This window comes from Periplaneta americana, chromosome 8, assembly GCF_040183065.1.
Source record: "Periplaneta americana isolate PAMFEO1 chromosome 8, P.americana_PAMFEO1_priV1, whole genome shotgun sequence".
NCBI lineage: Eukaryota > Metazoa > Arthropoda > Insecta > Blattodea > Blattidae > Periplaneta > Periplaneta americana.
The window spans coordinates 28,568,731-28,588,281 of NC_091124.1; the positions used below are offsets into that span (position 1 = coordinate 28,568,731).

At 39.8% G+C, this 19,551-nt stretch overlaps 1 protein-coding gene and 2 non-coding genes across 5 annotated transcripts in view; 1 reads left to right on the forward strand and 2 right to left on the reverse strand.

The window, feature by feature from the left end:
* LOC138704602 (nuclear receptor coactivator 6-like) overlaps window positions 1–19,551 on the reverse strand; it is a 708,935-nt gene that overhangs the window by 304,834 nt on the left and 384,550 nt on the right. For all 3 annotated transcript variants that reach the window (XR_011333375.1, XM_069832672.1, XM_069832673.1), the window contains exon 3: window positions 741–864. Coding sequence is in view for 2 of the 3 variants with exons in the window: in XM_069832672.1 (XP_069688773.1) it covers window positions 741–864 (124 nt within the window). In the remaining variant the exon portion in view is untranslated. The remainder of the gene's footprint in view (window positions 1–740; window positions 865–19,551) is intronic.
* Window positions 8,358–8,429, reverse strand: TRNAS-GGA (transfer RNA serine (anticodon GGA)). The gene has a single exon. It is a non-coding gene; the product is annotated as a tRNA-Ser (tRNA).
* Window positions 8,497–8,568, forward strand: TRNAS-GGA (transfer RNA serine (anticodon GGA)). Its single transcript has one exon. It is a non-coding gene; the product is annotated as a tRNA-Ser (tRNA).

The following is a 19,551-nucleotide window of genomic DNA, read 5'->3' on the forward strand; positions in this document are numbered from 1 at the left end:
CTATCCTGACAAAGATTAATCCAGTCTCTACCATCATATCACACCTCCCTCAAATCCATTTTAATATTATCTTCCCATCTACGTCTCGGCCTCCCAACTAACACTCTATATGCAGTTCTGGATTCGCCCATACGTGCTATATGCTGTGGTCGTGTCAGAGAATCAGTCCCATTCCGAGGTGATGGGTTGTTAGTCCTTCGCCCAACCCCCAAGCTGGAGGACCACCCCTCATCGGCTGTTCACGACTACTTATTCAATATATTCACAGCTACCCCCATATCTGGAGACCGCCTCCTCGATCCGCAACCTGAGGACGCGCCATGTCGTGGTGATAGGGACCCACATATTCGATAATTTATAAAACAATCTTAAAAACATTTAGGAGCATCACACTGTTTTAACAGTTTAATAAAACATTTCACCATTGATTAGAATCATACAGCTAACGCACAGGAAAAAAAAATCATTCACTTTCGACAAATTTTGATTGCGAAGACGAATTTTAAAAAAGTAAGAAAGTAGTGGTGTTGATATCAACATAATGAGAGACAGAGTATCAAAATGAAGAGAAAATAAATACTTTTTTCGAGTTCATGACGAATATGAAATATTGGTAACGAATGAATCACACCGACGTTTTAAAGGCAAAATTAAAATAGATCATACATTATTCCATACAATGAATCAACATTTACCGTTGTCCTCCCATAGCTAAGTTGTGAGAAGTGCGTTGTTCTTACCTTGGGGTCGAAGTTGAAGACGGTATCGCACTTGAGCGGACACTCCAGCCCACACTTGCACGTGCCCTGGGTCTGCAGGTACTCCTTCAGGTGGTCCAGCGAGCTGAGCGCCGTGTTGCTCGGACTGCAACACAAACACAAACGTGTCACGTATTGATATACAGTACATAGCAGTGTTGTTTGTACAGTTCTATTTTCTAAATAATATGTTTATTAAATAAATTTTGTCGTATGAAAATATATACTTTAATTTCTTTTAAAATGACAGAACTACTACACATGGACTTTGGAATATATTAAAGTCGAAAAATAAAATATAAATTTCTGAATACATTAAACAAAACCATGTCCAATGTAACAGTTTTGTTTATACACTCTGATTATTTACAATTTCGAGAAACAACTAATATCTTGTAGCATTGAATTGAATTTAACGGAGAAGGGGCACTATGGCCCAGCACTGCGACATTGTTCAGATCTATTGCGCTAGTCCTCTGGTGACGCATTCCCAAACCTACACCGGCCGACCACATTAAGGTTCTCTGGTCCAGGTTTAGAGCAGGCAACCCCACTCGTCCCTGGGCCAACCCCCTCCATGCGTCGCCGGTCGGCGTTCGAGGAACGCTACGGAATTATAATGAAATGGAGAAATGGTGACGGAATGATGTAAATGGCTACTTTGGGGAAAAACGGGAGAACCCCGGGAAAAACACAACTGCGACCTTGTTCGCCAATGAAAAAAATCCCATACCTGACCGGGAATCTAACCCGGGCCGCCTGCATGACAGTCTGGTGACCATTCAACCACTGCAGAGATCTTGTAGCATAACCTTTCGACTTTATTATTGCTTAGCATCTCCTTCTCATTCATTTTACCAAGTTTTTACACTGTTCTGGTTTGATTTTAGCCTATTTTTCTCTCACTGCACGTTTGAAATCTTCTATGGTTGTACACTTCTGCTTTCTCACACTCTTTTTCAAAATTTTGCAACAAATGTTCGATGGGGTTTAAGTCTGGTGATTGAGGAGGTGTTCGCAGTTGTTGGGATATGTTCCATATGAGCCAATCCTTATTGATTTGAGAAGTATGTTTACTGACATTGTCTTGTTGGAACATATAGGCCTACACAAGTGGCATCCCCATCTTTGTGCACTCTGCTTTAAATGTTATTCTACACATACTTCTCCATAATAATCCCACCTTTGAATTCAATATTCCCCACACCATTTGCAGACATACATCCCCACAATAGTATGCATCCATCCCCGTGTTTCACTGTAGGTAATGTGTTGCTTCTGTCGTTATCTGTGTTGCGCTTTCTCCATATCCTATGAATGCCATCGAAACCACAAGATTTATCTCCGTCTCATATGACCAATTCATCCTGTTCCAAAATTTCTCATTCTTACCAACATGTTCTTTATCGAACTCCAATCTTCGAGCTTGATTTGTCTCACTAATGTACGGTCTCTTTCGTGGTCTGCCAAGGTAACCATTTTTCCACAACACACCAGATAGTTTGATTAATGATCTTCTTGTTTGAAGACTCTTCAATCATGACTCGAATTTGTGGAACACTTAGTCTTGGATTTTTGATAACTTGATTAACTATGAATTTCTCGTCACGTGCATTTAGCAAGTTTTTCTTAGTTTTTCTTGCGAAGTTACTCCAAGTTCCATGATTTCCACATTTTTGTACAATGTGTTGCAGTGTAGAATGTCTTTTATGCACTATTTTACCTATTTTTCTAAGAGCCAGGCGAACAATAACTTTCTTTAAATCGGAACTGAGCTCCTTACGACGCTCCATTGTACACAATTCTCAAAGACAGACTAACAGCAAGTGAAAGACAACCCTGTGCACACTGCATGCTTGTTTACTATGCATCTAAACGTAACTACCCTCTGTCCGTGGGGTAAGTATACGAACAACAGTGTTACATGAATTTCACGGAATATGTACCGGTAGTTTTAAATTTTTATGTAAGTAATAGGTGTATGTAAATTAATTTTATTCATGTTTAACTCATCATACATAATGAATTTACAGACGTGGACAAATTATTAGACTAAACGTTTTTCTTGGGAACATAATATAATTCTTCATATTAACTATCAGTATAATTCACAGTGTCTCTATTGTTGTAAATATGATGGTTTACATCTTCTTGTATATTTTTCCAATGGTTAAGTATATTTTTTTCTGCCTATGTTGGTACTACTGGTGTTTTAATTATATACTGCAGAAGATATTCTCCCATGGCCTGCAAAAAGACCGGACATGAACGAAATTGAAAATCTGTGACCTATGCTGAAGAAGAAAGTGAATAAAAAGAGACTTACATCAAAACATAGACTCCTTATTTAATCATTGTCTGATATCTGACTAAATGATGCTGATATTCAAAGAAAGTGTCAAACTTTGGTTTCCAGCATCCTTGACAAAATCAACGTGTTAATAAAGAATAAGGGAATGTTCACAAAATATTAGTAACCTCAAGACTCAATTTTCTGTTCATTATAGCTGTGCAAAATACATTTTTGTTTATTATTTCTACCGATAAATACAGCTTCGTTGCACATATAATTAATTTTTGTCTAATAATTAATTTGTCCACGTTTGTAGTCTTGATATATTTTGAATTTTAATGTAATTTCAAAGGTTAGTTTAACAATATATGAAGTGTACTAACAACACTGTTATATGCTGTATCTTGCGACAGTGATAATACATTGCAGTTGTAAACAAAGCAAAGGTTAGTATATTGTTAGTAGGCCTATTATCAGAGGTTCAATATTCCGTAGCTTATGTGAACAGCGTACTACGACTTACGGGGCTAGGTACAGCTTACAGCAGTAAAATTTTGGAAATATTCAACATTTTTTTCTCCATTACTGTATCTTGCACAATAATGAAAACTGGTATGTTTAAAACACTGTCCTTCTGCTATATCAAAAATTATTTTCACTACTTAAAAATAAAAACTTACATGGTTTTTTTTTTTTTTTTTTTTTTTTTTTTTTCAAAATTCAGTTCACTGTGCAGTGATGAAGCGTTTTCCAAATAACTCAAAAACTATCCAACATTCTGTGATGAAATTTTGTGTGTGTATTTATACATGTCATATCAATAATATGATGCAAGATCACTTCTCTACCTTTCATAGATTGTCTGATAAAAAATAAATTTATTTTAAAAATGATCAAATATCAGTATTTTCTTCTAACACCTAATAAAAAATATTAGTTATTAAGGAATGTAGTTCAAAGAGTATGATATCGTAAATATGAGTTTCGGCAATAAAATAAAAGAGAGAGAACATGAAAAAGTTAACAAGTTTACGAGTTATGAGGGAAACGCTTCATCACTACATAGTGAACTGCCACCATTTTAAATTTTGAAAAAAAATATATATATATATTTTTTTTTATTGCAAAAACATATTTTTCGTACAGCAGAAGGACAGTGTTTTACACATACCAATTTTCATTACTGTACAAGATACAGTAATGGAGGAAAAAAATGTTGAAGTTTTCCAAAAATTTTACTACTGTAACCTGTACCTAACCCTTTAATAATTTCAACGCAGGAAATCATTATTTCCATCATGGTCCTTGAGAAGTGAATTGATAAATCGGCCTCAACGCATCTGATTTGATCATGTCTCAGATATAGTGTGACCAATCGAAGCCATATTATGAGAAGTTACAATTTTTTAAACAGCCATCCGTACTGATTTACATCATTTTATGTAAGTTTTGCATTTTATAGCAAATTATCTTACCTCTAATTCCTTAAACGGATTAATATAATTTCAAAGCATGAAGCAAAAAAAGTTGCTGATACATGATACATGGGGAACAGCAAACAGTTGTTTCGTAAAGGTACAATGCGGAAGTACTACGAGAATGGGATGAAAGATTCTGTTCCAAGAGGAGCTTTTGTGCGGCCACTGTCCTCTGTGTGAGGTAGCAGGACCTCACCGAAAGGTAACCAAGAGCAGACTCGCACCGCAACAAGGGATGGCTTGAGTGGCAGACAATGTGGGCCTGCATATTCATGAAGCTCGCTTCTTGTTTCTCCATTGAAGCGACCTTTAGCCGAGCCACAGAGCACGCTCTACTTCCTACTGCGGCTAACGAGCTTCTTTTATTTTCTATCATGTCACATACTCGTCGCAGCCCAGCTGTACGGGGCCTGAAACCCACGGATTTGGTAATTGGTAACTCTTTGTGCTACGTATTTTCCAGCTGCGGAGGCAATTCAGAGGTTATGAAATGATAAAACGGAGGTAATGAACTTGAAGGGGATGGATGGGATGCTGAAGTGATCAGACGAGACATAGTCCACAAATGTTTCGGCCTTCAGAATTGGCACAAAATCGTCAGTTATCAGATCCCGAATTTGCATTCTTAGCAATCTGTCAGCTATGGCTGGCTATGTTCCCTTCCGCGTTACAGTCTATCGCTAGAGGCCTTCCTTACCTATGAATTTTAGAGATCCCGCAGGTTCATTGCCGCACTCACGTAAGCCCGCCTTTGGTCCCTATCCTCAGCAAAATTAATCCAGTCTCTATCATCATATCCCACCTCCCTCAAATCCATTAATATTATCCTCCCATCTACGTCTCGGCCTCCTCAAGGGTCTTTTTCCCTCCGGCCTACCAACTAACACTCTATATGCATTTCTGGATTCGCCCATACGTACTATATGTCGTGTCCATCTCAAACGTCTGGATTTAATGTCCCTAATTTCGTCAGGTGAAGAATAAAATGCGTGCAGTTCTGCGTTGTGTAACTTTCTCCATTCTCCTGTAACTTCATCCCTTTTAGCACCAAATATTCTCCTAAGCACCTTATTCTCAAACACTTTTAACCTCTGTTCCTTTCTCAAAATGAGAGTCCAAATTTCACAACCCTACAAAACCGGTAATATTATTGATTTATAAATTCTAACTTTCAGGTTTTTTGAGAGCCACAGCTCGACCGCATTTACAAGGCCGTCTAGAAAGTGATTTTTCCTGGGGCCGTTTACACAAAAAAGCACAATTGCATAGAAAGATTCATTGGAACAGATACATCAATTGTTGCGCTATGTGTCAACATATCCCCCACGGGAATTGAGGCATTTGTCATATCATGGGATCAATTCGTAGAAGTCAGTCGCCTGGGGTCGGAACCAGCGTTTGACATCCGTCTGCACCTCTCTGTCGATCCAATGATACGACAAATGTCTAAATTCCGGTGGGAAATATGTTGAAAAATAGCTCAAAAATTTCTGTGTCTGTTTCAATAAATTTTTTCAATAAAATTGTGTTTTCTTCCTGTTAATGAATCCTGGCGAATTAATTTTTTTACGGCCTTCGTAATTGCGGTCGAGTGGCCAAAATTTCCATAAGCACTTCTTTTGACATTATTAACATGGTGAAAGAAAATAAATAACTTTTTTATCTGCCCCCATCAGAATGTTTGCTTGTTCGATATAACAAGCGGAGCAAGGTACGTGACGTTGTCTCAAGGTGTACGCATCCCACTGATTACGTATGTGAACACGCTGATATATTAATTTTATTATACTGGTTCATAATTATTGCAATATATTATAGTTTCTTTTGCAATGTCAACGCTTGTTTTTCCTTCCTTGAATACCATATTACGTAAATCATTACTATTATTATTGCATCAATAACCACTGCGTAATAATAATAATAATAATAATAATAATAATAATAATAATAATAATAATAATAATAATAATTTATTTTAGTACAACATAAATCAGTCTATTGTTAATTCTAATATAACTGCAATGCAGTTTGCAGCACAAATATACTTTGCGGGCAAAAATGATTCAATACCACTGAAGTAGAACAAAAAACTCAACGAATATAATACTAGGGTAATAATAATAATAATAATAACAATAATAATAATAATAAGTTAATAATTCAAGGCACGGCAGCCCATGAAGGACCATGACCGACCAGCCGGTTGCTGGCCTCACGTTCACATGCCGATCATCCAGCCAGAATGGAGGTATCGTGTGGATAGCACGATGAGCTCCCCAGCCCTTATAGCTGGCTTTCGTAACCGGATTTCGCTACATATCGTAGCTCCCCATGTGCATCAGATGCTGGGTGGACACCGGTTCCATACACTGGCCGAAATTTTATGAGAAAATTTCTTCCCTCATGAGGACACGAATGAGTGCGCATTCCGTAACGCGAGTTCTAGACAGGATGTCTTAGACCACGACGCCAAGGCCCGGGACTGAGGAATATTATGAACAGTAAAAAATCGATCGTACGACAACGGGTATTTGAGGGTTTTTAATTCATTATAAAAAGTGAATCTGATACAAAGTTAACATACTGTAAATAAATTTTATTTCGTAGCATGTAGATGGAAAGAATGAATGGGGGGGGGGGGGAGTGGGAGAAGCTTTAAAGGTACGTGAAAACACGTCCTTGCAAGGGGGAGTTGGGGCTGTGGAAAACTGAATATGTGAGCTCCAAGCCTCTTGGCCACTTGTCTCACTTCGGGTTTCGACGCCCCAGTGAAGGAGCATTAGAAATTTCCAGTGGGTAAGCCGAAAATGGACGTAACTGATCAGCTACAACATACGGGGGGGGGGGAGGGGCAGAAGTACAGCGACCTGATCCGGAGAGACGCGATGGTACCAACTAGGAGGAGGAGTCTAGGCACGAAACGGTAATAGCCAGTTGGCTGTTTGAAGATTCGAACGCGTAGGGTTTAATCTTAACGGCAATAGCCAATTGGCTCTTTGATGATTTTTCTCAGATCAGGAGACCAGCCAGTTGGCTCTTTGATGACACCATTGATCTGTACAAGGGGACGATTGAATTCTGTTAGGGCCCGAGTTCGATGTGAATAATCATTAATTTTGAGCCGTCACCAATGTCTGGGGAAGTGAATGGAGGTCCATGGCCCATTTCTTTTAGGGCTCATCCCGACATTTGTCTTAACGCCTTAGGAAAACCACGGAAAAACCTTAGGCAGGATGGAAAACACGAGGCACATTAAATAGGGAATGGAGCGAGACGGACCGCGTGGAAAACCACGAGGCACGTTAAATAGAGAATGGAGCGAGATTTAACGTGTGAAAAACCATGAGACACGTTAAATAGAGAATGGAGCGAGACGGACCGCGTGGAAAACCATGAGACACGTTAAATATAGAATGGAGCGAGACGGACCGCGTGGAAAACCATGAGGCACGTTAAATAGAGAATGGAGCGAGACGGACCGCGTGGAAAACCATGAGGCACGTTAAATAGAGAATGGAGCGAGACGGACCGCGTGGAAAACCATGAGGCACGTTAAATAGAGAATGGAGGGAGATTTAACGTGTGGAATGAATGAATGAATGAATGAATGAATGAATGAATGAATGAGGGGGAAGTGGGAGAAGCTTTAAAGGTACGTGAAAACACGTCCTTGTAAGGGGGGAGTTGGGGCTGTGAAAAACTGAATATGTGAGCTCCAAGCCTCTTGGCCACTTTTTTATTTTGATGTACCGAAGTACATATGATATTTCCATGCAGATATTCTGCTTTCTCAGATGATGAGAGAGAGATGGAACGGAGAAAAATTCTCTCCGGCGCCGGGATTTGAACCCGGGTTTTCAGCTCTCCGTGCTGATGCTTTAACCACTAAGCCACGCCGGATACAATCCCGACACCGTTGAGAGATGGAGCTTAATCTGAGACGATTCTCAACGGTGTCGGGATTGTATCCGGCGTGGCTTAGTGGTTAAAGCATCAGCACGGAGAGCTGAAAACCCGGGTTCAAATCCCGGCGCCGGAGAGAATTTTTCTCCGTTCCATCTCTCTCTCATCATCTTGGCCACTTGTTTCACTTCGGGTTTCGCCGCCCCAGTGAAGGAGCATTAGAAATTTCCAGTGGGTAAGCCGAAAATGGACGTAACTGATTAGCTACAACATACGGGGGGGGGGCAAAAGTACAGCGACCTGCTCCGGAGGAGAGACGCGATGGTACCAACTAGGAGGAGGAGTCTAGGCACGAAACGGTAATAGCCAGTTGGCTGTTTGAAGATTCGAACGCGTAGGGATTAATCTTAACGGCAATAGCCAATTGGCTCTTTGATGATTTTTCTCAGATCAGGAGACCAGCCAGTTGGCTCTTTGATGACTCCATTGATCTGTACAAGGGGACGATTGAATTCTGTTAGGGCCCTAGTTCGATGTGAATAATCATTAATTTTGAGCCGTCGCCAATGTCTGGGGAAGTGAATGCAGATCCGTGGCCCATTTCTTTTAGGGCTCATCCCGACATTTGTCTTAACGCCTTAGGAAAACCACGGAAAAACCTAAGGCAGGATGAGATGTCTCAATTTCAGAGACTAGCCAGTTGGCTCTTAGGTAAAATGACTTGATTCGATGGATATATACTAGCCAATTGGCTCTATTACAACTCCATCGATCAGCAAAACGGAATTATTGGGGACGATATGTTAGCTCAAGTTATTTAATCATAACGGTATTAGCCAATTGGCTTTTTGATGGTTTCTGTTAGATCCGGAGTCTAGTCATTGACTCTTCACTCCGTAGACCTGTAAGAGGGATAGAATGGATTTATAGCCGGAGTTAGAGCAGGTCATTTCACAGCGGTTGCTTATTAGATTAAGTCATGAATTAATAATCTACCTAAATCTGGGAGTGACACCTGCCTCCCTGTTTTCCTGTCTTAAGAGAATAGCTAGTGGACCTGTCTGGTGTCGTGTGGAAAACCATGAGACACGTTAAATAGAGAATGGAGTGAGACGGACCGCGTGGAAAACCATGAGACACGTTAAATAGAGAATGGAGTGAGACGGACCGCGTGGAAAACCATGAGACACGTTAAATAGAGAATGGAGCGAGACGGACCGCGTGGAAAACCATGAGACACGTTAAATAGAGAATGGAGCGAGACGGACCGCGTGGAAAACCATGAGACACGTTAAATAGAGAATGGAGCGAGACGGACCGCGTGGAAAACCATGAGACACGTTAAATAGAGAATGGAGCGAGACGGACCGCGTGGAAAACCATGAGGCACGTTAAATAGAGAATGGAGCGAGATTGACCGTGTGGACAACCATGAGCCACGTTAAATAGAGAATGGAGCGAGACGGACCGCGTGGAAAACCATGAGACACGTTAAATAGAGAATGGAGCGAGACGGACCGCGTGGAAAACCATGAGGCACGTTAAATAGAGAATGGAGCGAGATTGACCGTGTTGACAACCATGAGCCACGTTAAATAGAGAATGGAGCGAGATTGAACGTGTGGAAAACCATGAGGCACATTAAATAGAGAATGGAGCGAGACGGACCGCGTGGAAAACCATGAAACACGTTAAATAGAGAATGGAGCGAGATTGAACGTGTGGAAAACAATGAGGCACGTTAAATAGAGAATGGAGCGAGACGGACCGCGTGGAAAACCATGAGCCACGTTAAATAGAGAATGGAGCGAGATTGAACGTGAGGAAAACCATGAGGCACGTTAAATAGAGAATGGAGCGAGATTGACCGTGTGGAAAACCATGAGACACGTTAAATAGAGAATGGAGCGAGACGGACCGCGTGGAAAACCATGAGCCACGTTAAATAGAGAATGGAGCGAGATTGACCGTGTGGAAAACCATGAGGCACATTAAATAGAGAATGGAGCGAGACGGACCGCGTGGAAAACCATGAGACACGTTAAATAGAGAATGGAGCGATACGGACCGCGTGGAAAACCATGAGACACGTTAAATAGAGAATGGAGCGAGACGGACCGCGTGGAAAACCATGAGACACGTTAAATAGAGAATGGAGCGAGACGGACCGTGTGGACAACCATGAGCCACGTTAAATAGAGAATGGAGCGAGATTGAACATGTGGAAAACCATGAGGCACATTAAATAGAGAATGGAGCGAGACGGACCGCGTGGAAAACCATGAGGCACATTAAATAGAGAATGGAGCGATACGGACCGCGTGGAAAACCATGAGGCACATTAAATAGAGAATGGAGCGAGACGGACCGCGTGGAAAACCATGAGGCACGTTAAATAGAGAATGGAGCGAGATTGACCGTGTGGACAACCATGAGCCACGTTAAATAGAGAATGGAGCGAGATTGACCGTGTGGACAACCATGAGCCACGTTAAATAGAGAATGGAGCGAGATTGAACATGTGGAAAACCATGAGGCACATTAAATAGAGAATGGAGCGAGACGGACCGCGTGGAAAACCATGAGGCACGTTAAATAGAGAATGGAGCGAGATTGACCGTGTGGACAACCATGAGCCACGTTAAATAGAGAATGGAGCGAGACGGACCGCGTGGAAAACCATGAGGCACATTAAATAGAGAATGGAGCGAGACTGACCGTGTGGAAAACCATGAGGCACGTTAAATAGAGAATGGAGCGAGATTGACCGTGTGGACAACCATGAGCCACGTTAAATAGAGAATGGAGCGAGATTGAACATGTGGAAAACCATGAGGCACATTAAATAGAGAATGGAGCGAGACTGACCGTGTGGAAAACCATGAGGCACATTAAATAGAGAATGGAGCGAGACGGACCGCGTGGAAAACCATGAGGCACGTTAAATAGAGAATGGAGCGAGATTGACCGTGTGGACAACCATGAGCCACGTTAAATAGAGAATGGAGCGAGATTGACCGTGTGGACAACCATGAGCCACGTTAAATAGAGAATGGAGCGAGATTGAACATGTGGAAAACCATGAGGCACATTAAATAGAGAATGGAGCGAGACGGACCGCGTGGAAAACCATGAGGCACGTTAAATAGAGAATGGAGCGAGATTGACCGTGTGGACAACCATGAGCCACGTTAAATAGAGAATGGAGCGAGATTGAACATGTGGAAAACCATGAGGCACATTAAATAGAGAATGGAGCGAGACTGACCGTGTGGAAAACCATGAGGCACGTTAAATAGAGAATGGAGCGAGATTGACCGTGTGGACAACCATGAGCCACGTTAATTAGAGAATGGAGCGAGATTGAACATGTGGAAAACCATGAGGCACATTAAATAGAGAATGGAGCGAGACTGACCGTGTGGAAAACCATGAGGCACGTTAAATAGAGAATGGAGCGAGATTGACCGTGTGGACAACCATGAGCCACGTTAAATAGAGAATGGAGCGAGATTGAACATGTGGAAAACCATGAGGCACATTAAATAGAGAATGGAGCGAGACTGACCGTGTGGAAAACCATGAGGCACGTTAAATAGAGAATGGAGCGAGACGGACCGCGTGGAAAACCATGAGGCACATTAAATGGAGAATGGAGCGAGATTGACAGTGTGGAAAACCATGAGACAAGTTAAATTGAGGACATCACCCGAATAAGGGCGTATACAGCAAAATGTAGTTCTGATATAAACTGATTTCAATGTTTGTAAGCTGTCAGGTTCATCATAGTTGTGTCGAAAAAGTTTTTCATTACTGTTAAATAGTTTCGAGGATATTTAAAACAAAATTATTCAAACATAAAAGCAAATAGTATGTTCTGCTATTAGTAAATAAATATAATATGGAACTCTGTATACGCCCTTTTTCTGGCGACAATATGTTTTAGTGCTGTTTCTAATTATTCTGATGTTCTAGGTGTCTAACTTCACATGAAAATTAATTATATATGCGAACATCTTGTACTTTATTAATAATTTTGTCTGAAAAAAGTAAAATAAAATAAATTCAACAAAATTAAATATACATTTACCATAACATATTAAATAAAATTATTTAGTAATTACACAAGTAGGCCTACAAAATATTACATTTTTAGTTCATGGTTTTCTTGTTCTTATGTCTTTTTATTCTTTATGCACCATCACGATTGTTGCTAGAGTCATCTTCACCATTATGTGATGATGTCCTGGCTTTATTCACCATTGAGTTAAGCCAACTTTGGACATCTTCATCTAAAAACTGTAAGAGGTCGCGTAAGTTCTTCACCTTGGAGGGTTTCAAAGGCACTGGGTTCATTTGTGTTGGACTCAAAAGTTTCAGCTGCGACACTTCCATTCCCGTCTTCTAAATGTTGAAGGAAACAAATGATGCAGATTATGAGGTTCAAGCTGAAAATACCCCTAATCTACTGTATTGCACTTGTTTATACTTTTGCATCACGATTGTATGAGGACGATTTAAGTGTGTACCCTTTTATCACTGAGGATGTCACCTGGAACCAGTTTATTCTGAACTGTTGTTAATCGTTTCTCTGAAAATTTCAATAGACTCAATAGAAAGTTTCGACACACATACATTTTTTTTACCCCCCATTACAGAAAACACTATGTTTCCATACATTATCCCTTTTCTTGAATGACTGAAGTTTCTTAGTTTTTAGATTCATTCTTTCAAGGCAAGAAGTAATAAAATTATATTGTTCTAATTTCGAACCCATGTCCCAAAAGCGTTTGAAAATAGAGAGTTGATCGTCCTTTGAAATTTCATGTGTACACATATTCATACATCATCTTCTTACCGGTGTATATGACTTCTTTTTCATTTCCTTGCCTGTACAAGTTGTGTATGACTTGACACTGTTTCTATTGTGAATTTTATTAGTAACAACAATGTAATTTATTCGTCACAACAATAATTCCTTTCCACAATTCACCTTAAACGCTCTCGTCAACAATTGGATCTTCACTCACACAGTATTCGTTATAGCACTCCACCGACGACAATGACAATTGACTTGGACTATTACGCACAACAATGAACTGTTAATCTTAACTAATATTTACAAAGCACTATTTACAAATCAGAACTACCAGTTCTCAGTTCACAGTTCTCCTATCTCAGTCACTCGAGTTCACAGTATCTCGAACCACAGACCTTCAGAGACAGTTCACTGTACTCGAACTCGGGTCCCTCCAACTGCGGTCCACTGCACTCGAACTCAGGTCCCTCCAACTGCGGTCCACTGCACTCGAACTCAGGCCTTCGGCTGCTGACGCAGTTGCGGACGCACACTTGAGTCGAACTCCGGTACACAAGACTGGCTTGCTTGCTCTGGCTTTCTCACTGACTGGCTGACTAATCAACTGAAAACTCTAAAACTAGTTCGCTGGCGCTTCTTCTTTTATAGCAAAATCATAGTTGCGAGAACCTTCTACAGGTGTGTAGAGAATTATCTGGATACCTCCACTTCGACGCATTTCTGGAAGGGTCGGGAAGGTCGTTCCACATTCACTGCGTTAAGTAGCAGCTGCGCGCGCAGCCTCCCCTCGCGTTGACGTAATACACCCTCTCTCTTCTCTCCACCGCGCGACGTCACTCGATGTTCCGTGGAGCCTGTGCGATCTGCTTTCTTGCGGGACGCTGGTCGTGAGTTCGAATCTCACGTCGCTGTCACACTATTTATTTTCATTTCTTCAGTTTTCCATTTAGTTTTCTTCACAAGCTTCTTTTTTTTTCCATATTTCCGGTCATGAGTCACTGCTGCTACTGACAACCTGAAGCAGGCCTAAACATCGAATATTAGCCTACTACAGTACGGCTTGCAACAGCATGTGACTGCCGCTGTAGTAGGTGCGTTCACCTGTTCAACGCAAATGCGTAACATTGTGTCCTGTGTTATGTATTGAAGCTAGACTTATGAAAATTTACTACAGTGTACTATACGCATTCAACTATCTAATCCCTTGATCGACGGAAAATGGGCGTATAAGTTTATACGCCGTTATTCGGGTGAAGTCCTCAATTCAGAACGGAGAGAGACGGACCGCGTAGCAAACCATGAGGCACAATAAATAATGGAGCGAGACGGACCGCGTGAGAAACCACGAGGTACTAAGTTCATCTTACACTTCTCTTTCCCAGGTACCACGAGTGATGTCAGAGTAAACCTTTCTTGCAATTTTTCTCTCTTGTACCTCGAACATACACATTTCACGTCTATTGTTTTCCCTGGTAGCCAGGTCATACGAATACTTAGGTCGAGGAATTTCCTCCATACATACATTGCTACATTCGAGGGCATGTTGAATCCAATCCGAAAGCACGTCAGGTGACTTACGACATGATCTGGCTAATGTGGACGCTGTCTTCTGCACCACAGCTATTACCACCGTCAACGCCACGTACGCCGTTACAGCATACATTTGTTGTTTCAACACTAATTTGTATGTCGGTATGCGAGATTGAGATCCTACCATGCTTGGAGCTGGCCTTTAAGCCCTTCATTACATTTATATCACAATATGGAAGTCGCTGCAGCTTGTAAAACAGATTACGCAAGTCGGGACAAGAATTCAGTACTTGTAGAAATGTTAATGATGCAGACGCAGTGTACGAAATAGCTAAGGCGGGCAGCTTCGGCATTGCAGGCAAGTTGAGGTCGACAGCTCCAATCCCGCTTAAGATACAGATGTTCATCGTGTCATAGCGATGCCCTGAGTTGCCTTATTAGACTGAGACCAGCTGTTAAAGTTTACAGTTTATCCATTCACAAGCTACGAAGTTCTATCACAGTCTTCTATATACAGTCACGAAGCTTGGGATGATTTTTTGCCAACGAGTTGCATTTCTCGCGAGTTGCTAGCCGCTTGGAGCGCTGTGAGTACTGGGAACAATAGACTGTGTCACTGCCATCGTGATCTAATACAGGCCGTAAGGCAGGCCAGGTGACGATTAAACTATAAAACGTCTTTGCATGTGACTCGCTTAACCCGATCACGAAGGGCGACGTTTCAACCATATAAATTAATCGGAATGCATAAAGAGTAACATATATTTCTCTAAAATGTAGTGTAATTGCATTAATAAAATTTAAAACAATGATTAGGGGACACTTCAGACATAATTCCTTGAGAGTTAAGGTGTAATATTATTTTTGGTGTGAAAATTACGTTGTTCGTATGTGTAATACCTGCCTTTATTTCGATTAAATATTGCGAAATTCTTGTACATTCATTTATGCACGATTCAATAATTTTCAGTTGCACCGCACGAATATTTAGATATGTTGAAATTATAGGTTATGTTTACTTTACCATTTGCTCCTTTCTGTCTAATTTTAGTGGTTTCCAATGCCCTGTCACTACATATGTATGTTATGTCATATGGATATTATAGGTTATGTTTACTATATTTAACTTATATTTCTAAATTCGCAATTATACATTATAATTAAACATAATGTCATGTATGACACCCGTCACATTCTATTTGTCTGTATTTTAATACTACAATTGAGTACTGAATTATTGTATTTATCTACTACCTAAGAGACGAAGTAACACAATCGCACGTACACTAATTTCATAGGAGTGGTATGGTAAATTTTCTGTCTACAATTAAGGAAGGCAGATGTGCTAAATTAAAATCACAATATAAATTCGTTTTTATTGAACCTCAAAATAGCTTCCATTCTAAACTTGAAATGTTGACGCGAAGAGATTATGTTAACATGTAGAATTCTCTTCACATTAAAATAACAATTTTGTAATTATTTCTGCAACATATTATGCAACATGAAGTAAACGGAACTTTAGTGACAAATTACACTAAATAAAGCTTAGCAATAATAAGCAATAAAGTTATAATATAATATTTCACTGACCTTCATACACTGAAATAGAAAACCCGAACAAATATTACGGCCTGGTCTAGATCGAAAAAGCATTGACTGTGCCGTATTTCGCATTTTTTTGAAAAGCTATGTAAACTGTGAAATGTTCGTTATCGGTTGTAATAACTGTAAATGGCTAAAATGCAATAATTTGAATAATATGGGACAAGGAGACGTTTGTTGTACTATAAATTGTGTAAAAAAATAGGTTCGAGTTATCCTTCTTCCGGAAGATCTAGGAAGGTGAGTTTATAGAATATAATAGAAATATTTTATGAAAATAATATATTAACCTTATGTATTTCATATTTCAATAGTGGAAGGAAGGTGTTAATTTTTTCAAAAGAACACGATATCGAAAGTACAATACATTTTATCGTCTGCTAGGGAAAGAGTCTGTGATGAGGCGACAGTACCGATCCTGGTGGTGAGCAACTATATATGGATGCATATTTCAACTGTCTATGTTTGGATATGTAGTAAGTATTAAGCTTCGTGACTGTATATAGTAGACTGTGGTTCTATGCTAAGAAGTTCTATAACAACCTAGAAAATGTTCCAGGCGCCGTCCACCACTCTCTCGGAAGAAAGTACACATTTCCCATCAGAATCAAGAGCCAACTTCCAATGGACCTCATATTATAATCAAAATTTATCGTCACACCAACCTATATAGCCTATATCACTTATTAACAATTTTTTGTTCACTGAGGAGCCCAATCTATGCTGCCCTCAATTTCATGTTACGTATTGTATTTGTATTTAATGTAGAAGCGGTCTATATAGCGCTAAATGCGCTGATCGATCAATAAATTGTTTAAAAAAGAAGTGTTGATCAGTTACATCGTTGTGTCTGTTTAGTGCTGGTCGATAAAATACCTGATACAAACCTAGGACATGTTCTTCAAAGGTTGTAAGCGCCACGATACGAGTTTACAGGTGTTTCAGTATTCAATACACAAAGTGGGAGAAGTATTAAGGAAGGCCAAGATAAACATTCCCCTGAAAGCTGATAAATACAAGGATATTACTAAACGCCTTCCTTCAGTTTCGACTGAAAAGAAACCTCATTTTCAAAGACATCTTGACCAGTATAGAAAGCATCAGGTCTCTAATTCCGAAAAATCAGTAACTGAAATGTGAAACTACGAACGAAGAGAGAAGATGTATAAGACACTTTTGACATGAATACGTCTTTCAAATCAAACCGATATATGGGCTATTAGGATTAAAATTTCTATGTAACGATGTAACATTTACAGGGTGATCCATTGATCCATTCCGACACCATAGTTTAATGACTAATGACACGATTGAAATAAAATATGTGATTTCGTTCGATCGGGTATACTGCTACGATGCGAACATAAACTTGGTGAGGGCTCGCGGCGATTGACGACCATTTTGGATGTGCAAAAATTTCCGAGCAGTAGGCTCATATCTCGCGACTCCGATGTGTTAACGCCCTGATTTTGGTACCAAAAGGCAGATCTCGTCTATAACTGTTGATACATATTCACGTAAAATCCACGACTGTGTCAAGTCCATTTTTTTATATTATGTATCATATTACGCATTTTGTGGCAAATCTCCTGTAAGATCTAAAATAGTAATAGGAAACAATATCATAGAACAGGTAAATAAATTTAAAATTTTGGGTGTTACCTTATCTTATAAAGGAGACTATGATCAAAAAGAAAAAATAGAAAAATTTAATTACATAAATGGAACAATAAGAAGAACTCTGAAATCAAAAGCTAGAAAAGATACATTGTTAAAATTTTATAAGGTGATGTCAGTGCCCAGTTTACTATATGGAAGCGAAACATGGGTTATGAAAAAGAGAGATGCCTCTAGATTACAAACAAATGAGATGAAATTTTTGAGAAACGTAGCAGGTTACAGGAAAATAGAACATAAAAGAAACGAAGAAATAAGAGAAGACTTGAGATATATGAATTAAACAACAAAATAGAAGAATATAGAAATACATGGATGTCTCACATTTCAAGGATGCAGGACAGGATACCATATAAGTTTTGGAAATATAAACCTCGGGGAAGAAGAGATATTGGAAGACCAGCCAAAAGATGGATGGACCAATTTCAGTAGCTGCTACAGGAATCAATTTCCTAAAGCAAGAAGGATGATGATGATGTATCATATTACAGGAAAATGACTAAATTTATACCTATCGAACTTTTATTTCTGTATTTTCAAAATATTCTTGCACCTACATTTATCATAATATGTCTTCCCCCTCAAAGTTTTATTTAATATCTGAAATCAATGTTACAGACTAATAAGTTCCATAACAACAGAAGTCGTAGTCGCCGGCGTAGCTCAGGCGGTAGCGCGTTTGTCTATTGATCCGGATTTCTGTTCGGGTGTGGGTTAGCATTCGCGCTTGCGCAGTTTATCTGGTTAGGTTTTTTCCGAGGTTTTCCCCAACCAAAAGACAAATATCAGGTAATCTATGACGACTCCTCGGCCTCATCTCGCTATCACCAATTATATCGACGCTAAATAACTTACTGTCGGTGACTCAGGAGAAGACGAGAGCGGACTGAGGGGGAAGGGATGTGAACAGATAACGTACCACAACACGTGCAGTATTTGTAATGTAGTAAGCGGAAACATTAGGTCTACTTCTGTTCAACTTAGCTTTAATTTCCATACGCATTGTTACTCATGTTTCCTGCACGAGTAATAACCTGGCTACTGGGATGCTTATCTGAGCGATGTTTATAATAATCAACAGCGATAGTCAAGAAGGTCACATTCTTGCCCCTCGTCTTCTCCTGAGTAACGGACAGTAATACAGCGTCGTTAAATACCAACTAAAAAACCAACATAAGTCCAGCATATTCATGAATTTATTATAGGCAAAATACTTGTGCTGATTATTTTAAAATACGGTGACACTTGTAAGTGGACAAAGATACATTAGACTATGAAAAAATCTTATTTCCAGGTTGTCATTTTCAAAAGACGTTCACTCTTTATTGATTTTTCCAAATCTACTCAACTGGACTTCTGTGGTTATGGGAGTCATGGATTCAATTGCTGCATATATTTTCCCGTCGAAATTTATGATAGAATCTAAATACACCGCATCTCTTCTTGTTCCAAATTTCTTCTTATTCGGCTCTTAATTTATTCTTGTTC